General features: G+C 40.2%; 2 protein-coding genes across 2 annotated transcripts; both read right to left on the bottom strand.

Moving 5' to 3' along the window:
* Positions 1 to 3,555: 3,555 nt before the first annotated feature.
* On the bottom strand, positions 3,556 to 9,535 carry LOC115191702 (trichohyalin-like). Its single transcript, XM_029749548.1, has 7 exons — positions 9,378 to 9,535; positions 7,167 to 7,292; positions 5,997 to 6,112; positions 5,771 to 5,837; positions 5,510 to 5,665; positions 4,367 to 4,462; positions 3,556 to 4,253 (listed from the first exon to the last, which is right to left on the bottom strand). The coding sequence occupies exons 2-7, from the start codon at positions 7,248 to 7,250 to the stop codon at positions 4,023 to 4,025; spliced, it is 750 nt and encodes a 249-aa protein (XP_029605408.1). The 5' UTR covers positions 7,251 to 7,292; positions 9,378 to 9,535; the 3' UTR covers positions 3,556 to 4,022.
* Positions 9,536 to 10,548: 1,013 nt separating this feature from the next.
* LOC115191700 (uncharacterized) lies at positions 10,549 to 12,427 on the bottom strand. The gene is made up of 4 exons (XM_029749546.1): positions 12,348 to 12,427; positions 11,606 to 12,101; positions 11,035 to 11,457; positions 10,549 to 10,881 (listed from the first exon to the last, which is right to left on the bottom strand). Exons 2-4 carry the CDS (start codon positions 12,058 to 12,060, stop codon positions 10,845 to 10,847), a joined length of 915 nt encoding a protein of 304 aa, XP_029605406.1. The 5' UTR covers positions 12,061 to 12,101; positions 12,348 to 12,427; the 3' UTR covers positions 10,549 to 10,844.
* Between the last annotated feature and the right edge of the window lie 550 nt (positions 12,428 to 12,977).

Here is a 12,977-nt window from a genome sequence, read left to right as displayed (position 1 = left end):
ATTTCCATAATAAAGTATTTTTCTTCTCCTATACAAGTTAAACATAAGAATTCTTCAGTACGGATTCCACCAGACCAGTCATGTCTGATCAGTGCATTGAAGAAGGATGGATAGCCTACCTACCCTTGCCTGGCTACCTATTCACATCGCTCCGACCAACTGACATTTCTTCTCCATGATGCGTATGGATTTGCCACCCTCCCTGGTGATTTCTAGAACGCGAACTCATTCTGACTGTTCTGATTGGTTCCAGAAACCGATGGGTTGGACCAGAAGCAGCCTACAAATGGACAGTATCAGACCAGTTAGATTACCCGAAATTTGACTGGTCCCCCAGGGAGACATGCTGACGTCATGGTAACACTCCTCTTCTCCCCTCTCTCTTTCCTCTCATCTTCTCATCCCTTTCTCTCTTGACCTCTCTCCTCCCTCCTTCCTCTCCTCTCTCTCCTTTCTTCTCTGTTTGCATTTGTCTAAAACCCAACTTAACAGAAATCCCCACTAGATAGTAATTATTACAATACAAACATTTAGAAAAATTAACCAGGGATGTTTTTTCTTCTCCTCATTCCTCCTTTTCTATATAACATGTCAGACTGTGTATTCCAAATGGCACCCTATTCCCTTTAGAGTGCACTACTTTTGACCAGGGCCCTATGGTGGGTTGGACACCCCTGCGATCCACAACACAGGTGTGTTGAATTTAGGCAATCACTGAATTGATCAATTAGCTCAGTTGGTCAGGTGTGGTGCCTAGTTGGAACAAAATCCTGCAGTACCTGAGGCACTCCAGGAACAGGTTGTCTACCTTGACATAGGGAATATAGTGCCATTTCGGACGCACTTGAGGGTGCTTCGACAACAATGTTTAAAAATATATTTCTTCAATATGATGCTTTTATTATATTTCTGATGGCTATTTCCCATAATACTATTACTGATATTATTATTATGATGATCACACAGGCAGATCTTGGCCCTATTTATACCTGGTGTTACCTGTGTCCTGATCTTGTCCATATTCAATGCGTGCCTAACTACCTTCAGAGGTGGGCAAGAAGATCTGATCACAATCACATCACAATGCGTGAATCATCTACACCTGTCTGAAAATGTGCGCACAGCCAGAATGTGGACAAGATTAGGACAAAGGACTCATGTTAGAACCAGGTATAAACGGGGCTCATGACACTGGTTGAAGAGAACAGGAAGGACAGACAGTGTAACCAATGTACAATATCATTTTCAACATACGCAAACAAACATCTTAGTGGTCCACATATATTATGGTTCTAACTCATGATATCCCCCGCCCCCCCCATGCATACCTACTAATGTTGTAGTCTTGAGTTCTGATATATTAATGACATAAATGCTACATTCACTTAGTTCTTATTCAATGATATAATGGCAAACAAACATATGTCACAGGTCTGCATGCCAAATAGCACCCTATTCCCTTTATAGTGCACTACTTTTGACCAGGGCCAAAAAGCACCCTCTAGTGAAGTGGAGCGTTTCTTTACAGTTAAATTAGGGTTGCAAAATTCTGCTAACAAACATTTTTGTCAAGTAATTTAGCCTAATTAATGACTGATCAGGCTACATGCATTAGATTCCCAAGCATCTGCAGAGCCACAGTATTGGCTGCTGTCAGCCCTCCTCTCTGGTTGTGACTAGAAGGAGTACAGCTACGACCAGATGTTACTTTTCGTTACAGGTTAGGAGAGCAATGTAACTAACCCTGCGTAAGTTCTCCTAACCTGCTACGAAAAAGTCACTTCTGACTAGGTGGAATACATAGCTGTATTCCACCTAGTCAGAACCCTTCTCTCTGGTCGTCACTAGTTACCACAGTTACAAAGTCATAATTATGGCTAAACAATGTGTGTATGTTGGGAATGTCCTGAATTGTAGTGGCTGTGTATTATAACTTGAAGGGTAGATAAACATGATATTGCTTCCCATCAGTGATTGTGGAGATAAAAACTAGGTTACAAATGTTATGTTCTGTGGCAGTTGTCATTCATGGATTTTTTGTTGTTGTATTATTCATTATATTCAACAACCTATTTAAATAGCATAGTAATTCTTTGAATATTGTAGTTCATGATACAAAACTGTTGCATTATCAGAGGGCATCATTTGACCGGGAATCATTTGACCGGGAATCATTTGACCGGGAATCATTTCACCGTGAATCATTTTGAGCATGAATCAATTGGCAATGAATCATTTGACTCTAATATGCAACACGTAGTAAATATATTAGCAGTAGGTTTAAGGGGAGAGAGACAGTGTAGTGCAATAAGCCAAAGTAAATGTAGTTTATATCAATAGAGAAACCATTAAATAGCAAAGCAATACACTCCTATTGACCAGCAATGGAGGCAAATCTCTACTCCAAGACTGAAATTAAGAATGGACAGTCTTAGACAAGAGGACATATACGAACAGGGGGATATAAATGTTTGTTTTAGAATGTTCTAGATGGGTTGTTAGGAACATCATCTGTAGAGTATCAGATTTAGTCTACTCTCAGCAACTCTGTATGAATGGTTGTGAGGATGTGGCATCTCTACACCTCATGGCTGAAGACGTGGTCTTCAAATATAGTCTGCTCCACTCCATCACAGATGAGGGTGCAGAAGGGGTACACACTGTGGCTGTCCTCGTGCAGCTCCAGCTCATCCTGGGTGATGCCAGGGAACCACTCATGGCAGTGACGACACTGCAAGGACAACTATGGGACAGGTACAGATCTTAAGTGGTAATAATATCAAAGTCACCATTGGCCTCATGGTGAGATCCCTGAGCAGTTTCCTTCCTCTCCGGCAACTGAGAAAGAATGCCTGTAACTTTCTAGTGACTGGATGCATCCAAAGTGTAATTAATCACATAACCATGCACAAAGGGATATTCAATGTCTACTTTTTTTTTACCCATCTACCAGTAGGTGCCCTTCTTTGTGAGGCATTGAAAAACTTCCCTGGTCTTTGTAGTTGAGTCTGTTTGAAATTCACTGCTTGACTGAGGGACCTTACAATTATCTATGTGTGGAGTACAGAGATGAGGTAGTCATTCAAAAATCATGTTAAACGCTATTATTGCACACAGAGTGAGTCCATGAAACTTATTACGTGACTTGTAAAGCACATTTTTACTCCTGAACTTATTTAGGCTTGCCATAACAAAGGTGTTGAATACTTATTGACTCAAAACATTTCAGCTTTTCATTTTTAACTAATTTGTTAAAATGTAAAAAAACACAATTCTACTTTGACATTATGGGGTATTGCGTGTAGGCCAGTGAGAAAAAATCTCTATATAATCCATTTTAAATTTAGTCTGTAACAAAACAAAATGTGGAAAAAGTAAAGGAGTGTGAATACTTTCTGAAGGCTCTGTAAGTGGTAACATCAGATAGATGGATAGAGTTAACTATAGTGTAGCACAGAAATGATGGTGCATAAAGCATTATGAAACCAATCCTTTGATCCCAAATCACTAGTGTATCTTGTTGTAAACGTATAAACTGCATTTATACCATGTATAACAGGGTTCCCCTATAGGCGGGCCGTGATTTTTATGACCCCAAAAAAAGAACACAAATATACATAAAATACTTTAAAAGAAGGAAACCGGGAAATCAGCTCAAAGTGATTTTAATTTAGGAAATCTGTTCCCAAGTATTCCCACGTATAAATAGATAGATATATGTGATCGTATCCCCATGTAATCAAGGTTTGAAATTATTCTGTTTTTGAGATTCTTTAGGTCAATTTGAAGTGTACAAATTATTTATAACTATGTTCCGGCTTCCTGACCATCTGCTCAAAGAAAAATTGGGCTGAATGTAATTGGGGACCCCAGATTTATACCATAGGAATGACTCCACATACCTCTTCCTCCTCGGAGTTTGGAGCAGTGTCTGCAAACGGAATCATATGTCAGTCATAACTGAACACGTTTTGTTATTTTTCAAGAAGGAGTGTTCATGAGGCACCAGTGGCGTTCATTTCTCATTCAGGAATATTAAGGTGAGGTTTTCCAACAGCTGGAGAATTGGGATTATCTGGGGTCTCATAGTGGTTCCCAGAGGGGAGACAGGCAGACAGTACATCTAGCTGCTGCTCCTCAGTGGGGGTGGGGTCAGTTGGAGATCCATAAGGACTGGGATGCTCCAAGGACACTGGTGCAGCCTGGAGGTCAGTGAACTCCTTGCGAAGTCTCTCAATATCTCTTCTGAGGTCCTGACAGAATACAGTGGAAACCTCCATGATAAGAAAACTTCCCTAACTCTGCTGTAAAAAAAAGAGAAAAGATTTAATGACTAGTAAATAGTAGCAAAATTCATAGCAATCACCTGATTTTCTCTGGACAACTCCTCATTTTCTTCTTTAGCCATCTCTGCTATGTTTTCTTTCTCCTCAGTGATTCTGCGTAACTCTAAAAGTTGCATCTGAGAGGAGAGAACAGGCAACTTGTGATCAGCCAAGAGAATAAGCTTAGTGTGTTCTCTATTCATTTACAGGTGGACTAACTTCACAGAACAAACAACATATTGATAAACAAAAATGATATCCCTTTCGGTGGATCGGAAAATTCAATAGTGTCTAAGATATCCTTAAAGCACCTCTAGTTTAGGCCTCCCGAGTGGCGCAGTGGTCTAAGGCACTGCATCGCAGTGCTATAGGTGTTACTACCGACCCGGGTTCATTCCCGGGCTGTGCCACAACCAGGGTTGGGTAGGTTACTTTCTAAATGTAATCCATTAGTTACCTGTCCAAAATTGTAATCAGTAACATAACCTTTCGATTACCCAAACTCAGTAACATAATCTGATTACATTCTGTTAGTTTTAGATTACTTTCCCCTTAAGAGGCATTAGAAGAATACAAAAATGTATTCTACCAATTGAACGACATCTATTGCAGGATAAATCAATGTTAAAGTTTACATAGCTGGCCATATAAGGATGTTAAATGTTACTTTATTGATTGGTTATGTAGGCTTCTTCTAACCCATCGCTTTCTACTACATATAATAATACGATTAAATTATATCTTTACATTGTAATCCCCTACATGTAACAGATTACATGTAATCCGTTACTCCCCAACCCTGGCCACAACTGGCCATGGCCAGGAGTCCCATAGGATGGCGCACAATTGGCCCAGCATCGTCCGGGTTAGGGGAGAGTTTGGCCGGGGGGGTTTTACTTGGCTCATGGCGCTCTAGCAACTCCTTGTGCCGGGCCGGGTGTCTGCAGGCTGACCCCGGTCACCAGTTGAACGGTGTTTCCTCCGACACGTTGGTGTGGCTGGCTTCTGGATTAAGCTGGTGGTTGTTAATGAGCGCGGTTAGGCGGGTCATGTTTCGGAGGATGCGTGACTCCACCTTCGCCTCTCCCGAGGCCGTTGGGGAGTTGCAGCGATGAGACAAGATCAAAATTGGGGAGAAAAAGGGGAGTAATATACAACTTTTTGGTTTGTTTGTATAAATGCACCTCTAGTTTGCTGCTCTTCTTCTTGGTCTGAGCAGACGTCATGGAAATGCTCTCCATGCGCTCATAGACCTCCTCCAGTTCCCTCTCGGCTTTCTCTGCACGTCTGCGGGTATTGTGGGAAGCCTGCTGCTCCTGGTGCAACTGTGTCCGAGCCTCCTGCAGATTCCATGACGTTGAATGAATTGGCCAACTTGTCTTTTAAAGAGCGTATGTGTGTTAAAAGCATTAATTCTCATTGATTACTCAGCTGAGTGTGCTGACCTGTAGAAGTTGAATGTAATCCTTCAGTCTGCGGGTCTCCTGCTCAGATTTGAGCCTTGGGGTCATCCTGTTTACACAGACACAGGGGCATGAGGAACCACATTGGTACACAAGTGTCAAAAAAATCCAAGACAGGATGATATCGTGATATGACTGGAAAGGTGTTGGACTAGAACGCTATGTTCCCATGCATTTTAATGGATTGCTTCAGACAAGAATGACTCACTGTGCAATCTCCACACTTTGGACCTCAACCCTCCCTCTCAACTCCTCTTGCTCCTTCTTCAGCTGTTGGATCTTGATCAACACTCGTTCATTTTTCTCAGGAATAGTGGTCAGAGACTGCAGTGATTTGTCGCAAGAAATAGCAAGTTAGGAAACAGAGAAAGTGGAATAAAGAGTCGAAGATATATTGGAAAAGATGTATGGTGTACAGTACATATAGCTGTCACATGTTTTGACACTATATTCACCAAATATTTTTCATGAATAGATGTCAGAGACTGCAGCCATTCATGGAAAGAAACAGTTAGAAATAAGACAAGGAAAGAGAGACAATTGAAAAGCATTGATGGTATTCAGCTGTATAGTGTAGAGACTACAGCTGTCAGATTGTATTTTATTTTTTACTACCAATGATAATTAGTTGTAGTAGTACTGGTAGTGCATATACATAAAACATACATTCTCATTTCCATTCTGACACATGACTAGGGTCTAGAAAGGCAGCCTGGTCTCATAGACTAGACGTAACGTAGTGCATGTAAATCTGGGACACTCAAATTAGTATGATATATTACGACAAGACAGATGGTTACTTAAGGCAAAAAATTAAAGTGGGGTTGTTGGTCGGGGTGGGAGTATAATGCGATGTCTAGCAATGTCTAGCAACCCAAAGGTTGTGAGTTCAAATCTCATCACAGATGACTTTAGCATTTTAGCTAATTAGAAGCGTTTCAACTACTTACTACATTTTAGTTACTGTGCAGCTAACCCTTCCCCTAACCTTAACCTTTTAGCTAATCGTTCCCCTAACCTTAACCCTTTAATCTAACTCCTAAACTTAAACTTAACCCTAACCTTAACCCCTAGCCGAGTTAACATTAGCCAGCTAGCTAACGTTAGCCACCTATCTATAATTGGTAAAATATCATACGTTTTGTAAATTTGTAACATATTGCACGTTTTGCAAATTCTGAACATTTAATACAAATTGTAATTCATAACATATCAAACAAAATGGGTGATGGACTTCCACAAATTAATACATACCATGCGAAACGTAACATATCATACAAAAAGGAGTGTTTCGGATTAACGTACAGAATAATACAAAATGATCTGAGATCAGCTTGAGAAAGGAGCTGCTGCTGGAACAAGCAACTTGAAAACAAACCTTGAGGCGATCAATCTCTTGCTGTTGCTCCTTCAGGACACTTCTCAGAGTCTCATGTTGCTCTTTCAGTTGCTCTATCTCCATGACCAGCTCTTCTTTCTCCCTCTCACTTTACTCTACCTGTTCCTAGATTCAGAAATGCACATCATGTCATGTACATAACCTTTCCTATGGATCATTTTAGCTAATATGTTCTTGTGAGGAACATCATCAATCCAAACAGAGAGTGCTGCCTTTTAGTGACAAGTATTTCAAGCATGGTCTTCAAAACACAATCTTTGGATTTTAGATATTGTGGATTGTATTGTTCCTGCATTGTGATGACCAAGAGGTAGTTTTCCAGGCTGTAGTCTGTGTTTTGGGGTTTTAAAGCAGAGGGGGGTGCTGGCTCCTCTCACTTGGTCATTACTATCAACATAGCAGAGCTGATAGAACTCTGCAGAATCCTTTCTATGCTATCAGGAATACAATATCACTGTCAGTGTAATTCCCAGCATAATATTGATCACTTAAATATCAAAGGAAAATTGCATTTACATGATTTGTGTATAAAATCAAGAAGTTAACATAGGCCTACTGGTACCATCAAGAAAGTGTAACCTAAACTGAGCACACTGATTAATATCAAAGTTCATGTTAGTGGAAAAGTTTGAGGATAAAATGCACACATGGTAAAATCACGAATAACCAATAGTTTTCTGACTAGATCCTGTCCTATCAGATCCAATGATGGTTCTACCCACACAAATGTGTCCTTTATGGTGCTCCAGCCCGCCTGCACAATAATGCAGTTATAACACAATCATGACTGACAACATAGGGAGGTATTCCAGACTATGGATATTTATTGTTGAATATAGGTTAAAACAATCCATATCATAATGTCAGATGAAACAGATCACATATGAATATTCATGACAAAAGGTATATCATCTAATCTTGAATACCCAAGCCCAGTCTCTGGGGTTCGGTTCGATGGTTGCTGTCAGAGAGTAGCAGCAAATCACCTGCAGCATTTAGTGCGTATGAGTGGGGGATTACCTGGGAAACATGTGCCTGCACTTTCAGTGCATGGGAAATATAGCTAAATGAAAACAAGCAGGCCAAGATACCCATAAAAAAATTAAGTTTGAACTAAACAGCAGGTGCAACTCGCTTAAAGCTTCATTTATGTTGTCAACTGAACCCTTAGGCTACATCTCTTCTCTAGCAGCACACATTGTCCATGGGTCGGTTGTTTAGAAGGCCAACAATTTTATATTACATAAAAATGTAATTAGCCAACACCATCATGGTTATACATTCGGATGTACTATGACCTAGGTCAGGGATCATAAACTAGATTCAGCCGCGGAACGATTTTTGGTCAGGGGACCTGAACATGATTACAAATCATTTGTATACTGAAAATAGACAACAAGAACAGATATAATATTTTACTAAAACATTATAATTTCAAACCTTGCCTACTTTTGTATACGATCACATATTGTAGCCTATATCTCTCTATTATGCGGGGAAATACTTTGGAACAGATTTACAAAATGTAAATCACTTGGAGATGATTTTATGGTGTTTTTAGTGTTGTATGTCCAACACTACTGACTTTGTTATGTTCGCAAAACCTACGTTTGACTTTCATTTTAAATGTGTTGTGTAATTTATAGGTTTCCTACCGACCTGGCCCTCATATTTAACATAGGGCTAATTGTTTTCATAAGACTTATGACGTTTATAAGATTGTCAAACATACACTTCTAACTCGATACGTTACAGGTAGCCTAGTGGTTAGAGCGTTGGGCCAGTAACCGAAAGGACCCCGGAGCTGAACAAGGTAAAAATCTCGTTCTGCCCCTGAGCAAGGCAGTTAACCCACTGTTCCCAGGGCGCCGAAGACTTGGATATCGATTTAATAAGGCAGCCCCCCGCACCTCTCTGATTCAGAGGGGTTGGGTTAAATGCGAAAGACACATTTCAGTTGAATGCATTCAGTTGTACAACTGACTAGGTATCCCCTTTCCCAATACCTTATTCGAAATCATTTTACTCTGTTTAGCCTACTCAAGCCATGAAGATATACTGCAGGTAACGTTAAAGGCCACAAATAAATAAGAGAGAACGAATATGAAAGTAAACGCAATTCTGTCATTATTACGATCAAATGTATTATACTGTTTAGCTCAAATAAATGATTTAAATTGTTGACCTTACATGAAGTTTGGACTGGCAGTTCAATTCAGAGCTGTGTCGCACTCGCAACTCAAACGTCAGATCGGAACAGGCTAGGCTACTTGGTTTGTTCAAGACATCCCGAAACTCGGAACTAGGTGCGACTTCAGTGCGTTCAAAACAACTGGAAAGTAGGGGGAAAATGAACTCCAATTGGGAAAATAGTTTTGAATGGTAATCCAACTCGGATTTTGAAGTCGGAAACTCAAGCATCAACCGGTTTTGTCTATAAGGGATACAGCTTTTCTCAAAATTGACTTTTCATAGCAGGTTTGGAGAACCTAAGCAGCAGGTTAGGATAATTAACTTAGCAGGTTATGATCATTAGGTTAAGGTTAGGAAAAGGGTTAGGGTTGGCTAAATGCAACAACAAAACGTTTAAGTCAAATTGACCAACTGTATCCCATCTAGTAATTACGGCATCATCCTAGAGCTCCGACTTCTCCGCTCTGAAGATTACAGTCTGAGCTCGTTTTTTCAGAGATCCCAGGTGTCGTGAACAACCATGCAAATATCTCAATACATTCTCCTCAACCTCTCTCCTCCGTCTCCTTTTCAAAAACCATTGGATGAGGTCAGAGGGGAAGGACCTCTGACTTTGGTTTTGAGAAAGAGGCCGCGAGGAGTATACAATTGAGCTTCTCTTCCAATGTCACAGGTATGGGACACTTTTCACCGAACTTCGATACAAATACATTTTCGTAGTAGGTTAGGACATTATTTTCGCTAACCTCCGTATCCTAACCTGCTACTGAAAAGTCACTTCGGAATCGAAGTGCAGTGAAGAGCCTCTCCCTCATCGGTATTGGTGGTGTTCCTACCCGAATAGATCCACAGACGTTGCATTGCATCAACCAATGGTCAAATTGCTAAATCACATTATTTGGTTAGCTCAATGGTGTATATATAAATCACTGGGTTAGCTGATATGTTAAACACTTATCCTGCCTTTGTAAGAGCTGGAATTAGTAGGGCAGGAACACCATCATTAATTTGAAGTGCGCACAAACCTAATCATAACCCGTACTGGCGAAATGTAGTTTCTCAAGGGTATGGCCACGACCAATCAAAAGTAAAGGCTACTTTCCCTTTTATCTTGCTGATTAACGGATTAGATATTCTAAGAGGAAAAGGGAAACACACTCAGACAATGTGGGGAACTTTGACATATTTATTTGAGGTGTATATCAGGAAGAAAAAACATTGTTTTTTTAAAACATATGATCATTGATACACATGCATTATTGACATCAAGTAAATATGATTGATTATATTTCGAAAATATTTGATATGATAAGGTTATATGATTGATTGCATATAGATTGCCATGTCAAATCATCAGCTTCTACTTCCTATGAGCTGTATATCATGTGGGACCGTCTGATTCTAACCATCCTCTTCTGGTGACCATGAGGTGATGCTGGATGCTCCCACTGAATGCAGAGTTCATCAGTTCCACTGCATAGTGTTTAACCATGGGTTTACCCTGGGGAAAGAATCAAATAGAAACGCCTCAATCAAAACCTGAAGTGGGGTAAGCATAGCATATGATCTAGTATCAAGTAGTCTTTTAAGTCTTTCTTGAAAAAAGTATTACTTTACTGATTGTGTTATCTGACTGTGGCTCAATATCATTTACTTTTTTAAGTTGGCGACATCCAGCATTGCCATCACTTTGATTCTCTTTGGGTCATAGACACAGTCTTCCTCTTGGTTGCTCGGCACCATGCCAACACCAGGTGGAACCCAGGCAGTGTCGAAGCCACGAGTGTGCCAGTTGTATTGGTTGTCATGACCTTTTTTGTTGATGACTTTAACTCTGCCAACATTCACCTTCACTTTCAGAACCATCCTGTCTGAGTCAGAAGAACCAAGGGGGTATCTAATGACTTTTCGGATGTCTCGACTGAGGTAGACACCTGCACCAAGAATGCCAACTTTAGATGGTGTGAAGCCATTTCTCTGTATTTCTACTGCAGCCTGTTTTGATGTTCCATGATACATCACGTAGACGTGGCTGTCCTCAGGGGTGACTCCACTCTGAAGATGATCATACTGAGATCTGTAAGACAGGAACATCATTTGTGTTTATAGCTATGTAAGAAATTATATTGTGTTCAGTAGGTTAATTATTTTTTAAATACATTATATCTTTACATTTATTGAAAAAAAGTGTTGTATATGAAACTTTAAGTCTTTTTCATACTTACAAGTTCTCTTCGGTAACCTTCATCACCTCAATGACTTTGATTCTCTTCGGTTCATAGACACAGTTCTCCTGTTGGTTGCTCGGCACCATGCCAACATTAGGAGGAACCCAGGCAGTGTCAAAGCCATGCACAGTGTGCCATGTCTTCTGCATGGGGTGGTTCTGCCTGTCTATGACCTTAACCCTGCCGACATCCACTCTGACTTTTAGTACTCTTTTCTCAGAGTCAGGAACATCAAGAGGGTATTTACAGGCTTTTCGGATGTCCCGACTAACATAAACACCAGCACCAAGCATGCTGATATCTGCTCTTGATGGTTTGAAACCTTCCCTTTTAATCAACTCTGCGCCCTCTTTTGAGCAGCCATGAAACATCACATATTCTCTGTGATCTTCAGGATGAGTCTTGCTGTCAAGCAAGTTGATGTAGTATGGGGAGTCAGGGTTAACATCCATAGTAACGAAACTGCTGTTAAATACACCTCTGCTGAAATGAGCTGTAATTTAAGTTCATACATTGCAATTACAATTTGTAAGTTAACATCATTGCAAATTCCTAAGGCTGAAACTGTTACACTAAATTGTTATGGCTGAATAATATTTCAAAATATGCTGAATTATTACACTAGCATTATAACACGATCATGTAAATACTTATTTATTAAGTAAACAGGGGTTGTTTGATAACCAAGTGTCCAGTAATAAGTTCATGTGTCTCGAAAAACAGATGAGACTGTTCTTACCTGCTGCTGCCAGACAAATGCAGGAATACTCCGTATGCTTAGGAAACCTAGCGCTTAGGTTTCATTTCCTGACTGCAGGCCAATCTTGCCTATTTAGGTTTCATTTCCTGGTCTAGTCTTGCAGTGTTGACCCGTCATTCAGGACAAGTGAGCACCACATGTTTTGAAAAAATAAAAATTACAATAAAATATATCTTTTTTGGGGGGGGGGGGGGGGGCTAGCCTGTTTTGCATGTAATTTTGGCATTCATATGTGTCACATCAGTTTGCAAACAATGTAAAAAAGATATATATATATATTTAATTGATTTGCTAAAGCCGCATACACACATGGTCTCTTTTTAGTTTTCTTGAGTAAGGCAGCTATAAAATGCAGGTGTTTCAGCCTAGCTCAGCGTTTTCTGTGGTGGTGGGGCGAGCCAGCAGAAAATAGGAGCATTGCGCTGTGATTGGCTCAGTGTTCTGTCACTCATGGAGGCACTACTTCATCACCAAGTCTAAGTCCTTAGTAAGGGTAGACATCCAAAATTTCAGCCCTTTGGGTCCTGCCATAGAGTTATATTACAAGTGCCCTTCCAAGAAGGCTCAAGGTCATTGGCCACAGATAAATTGACATCAAATCATGTTATA

Source organism: Salmo trutta, chromosome 4 (genome assembly GCF_901001165.1).
Source record: "Salmo trutta chromosome 4, fSalTru1.1, whole genome shotgun sequence".
In the NCBI taxonomy this organism is placed as follows: domain Eukaryota; kingdom Metazoa; phylum Chordata; class Actinopteri; order Salmoniformes; family Salmonidae; genus Salmo; species Salmo trutta.
Note: the sequence above shows the minus strand (reverse complement) of the source record. Positions and strands in the feature narration are given on the sequence as shown.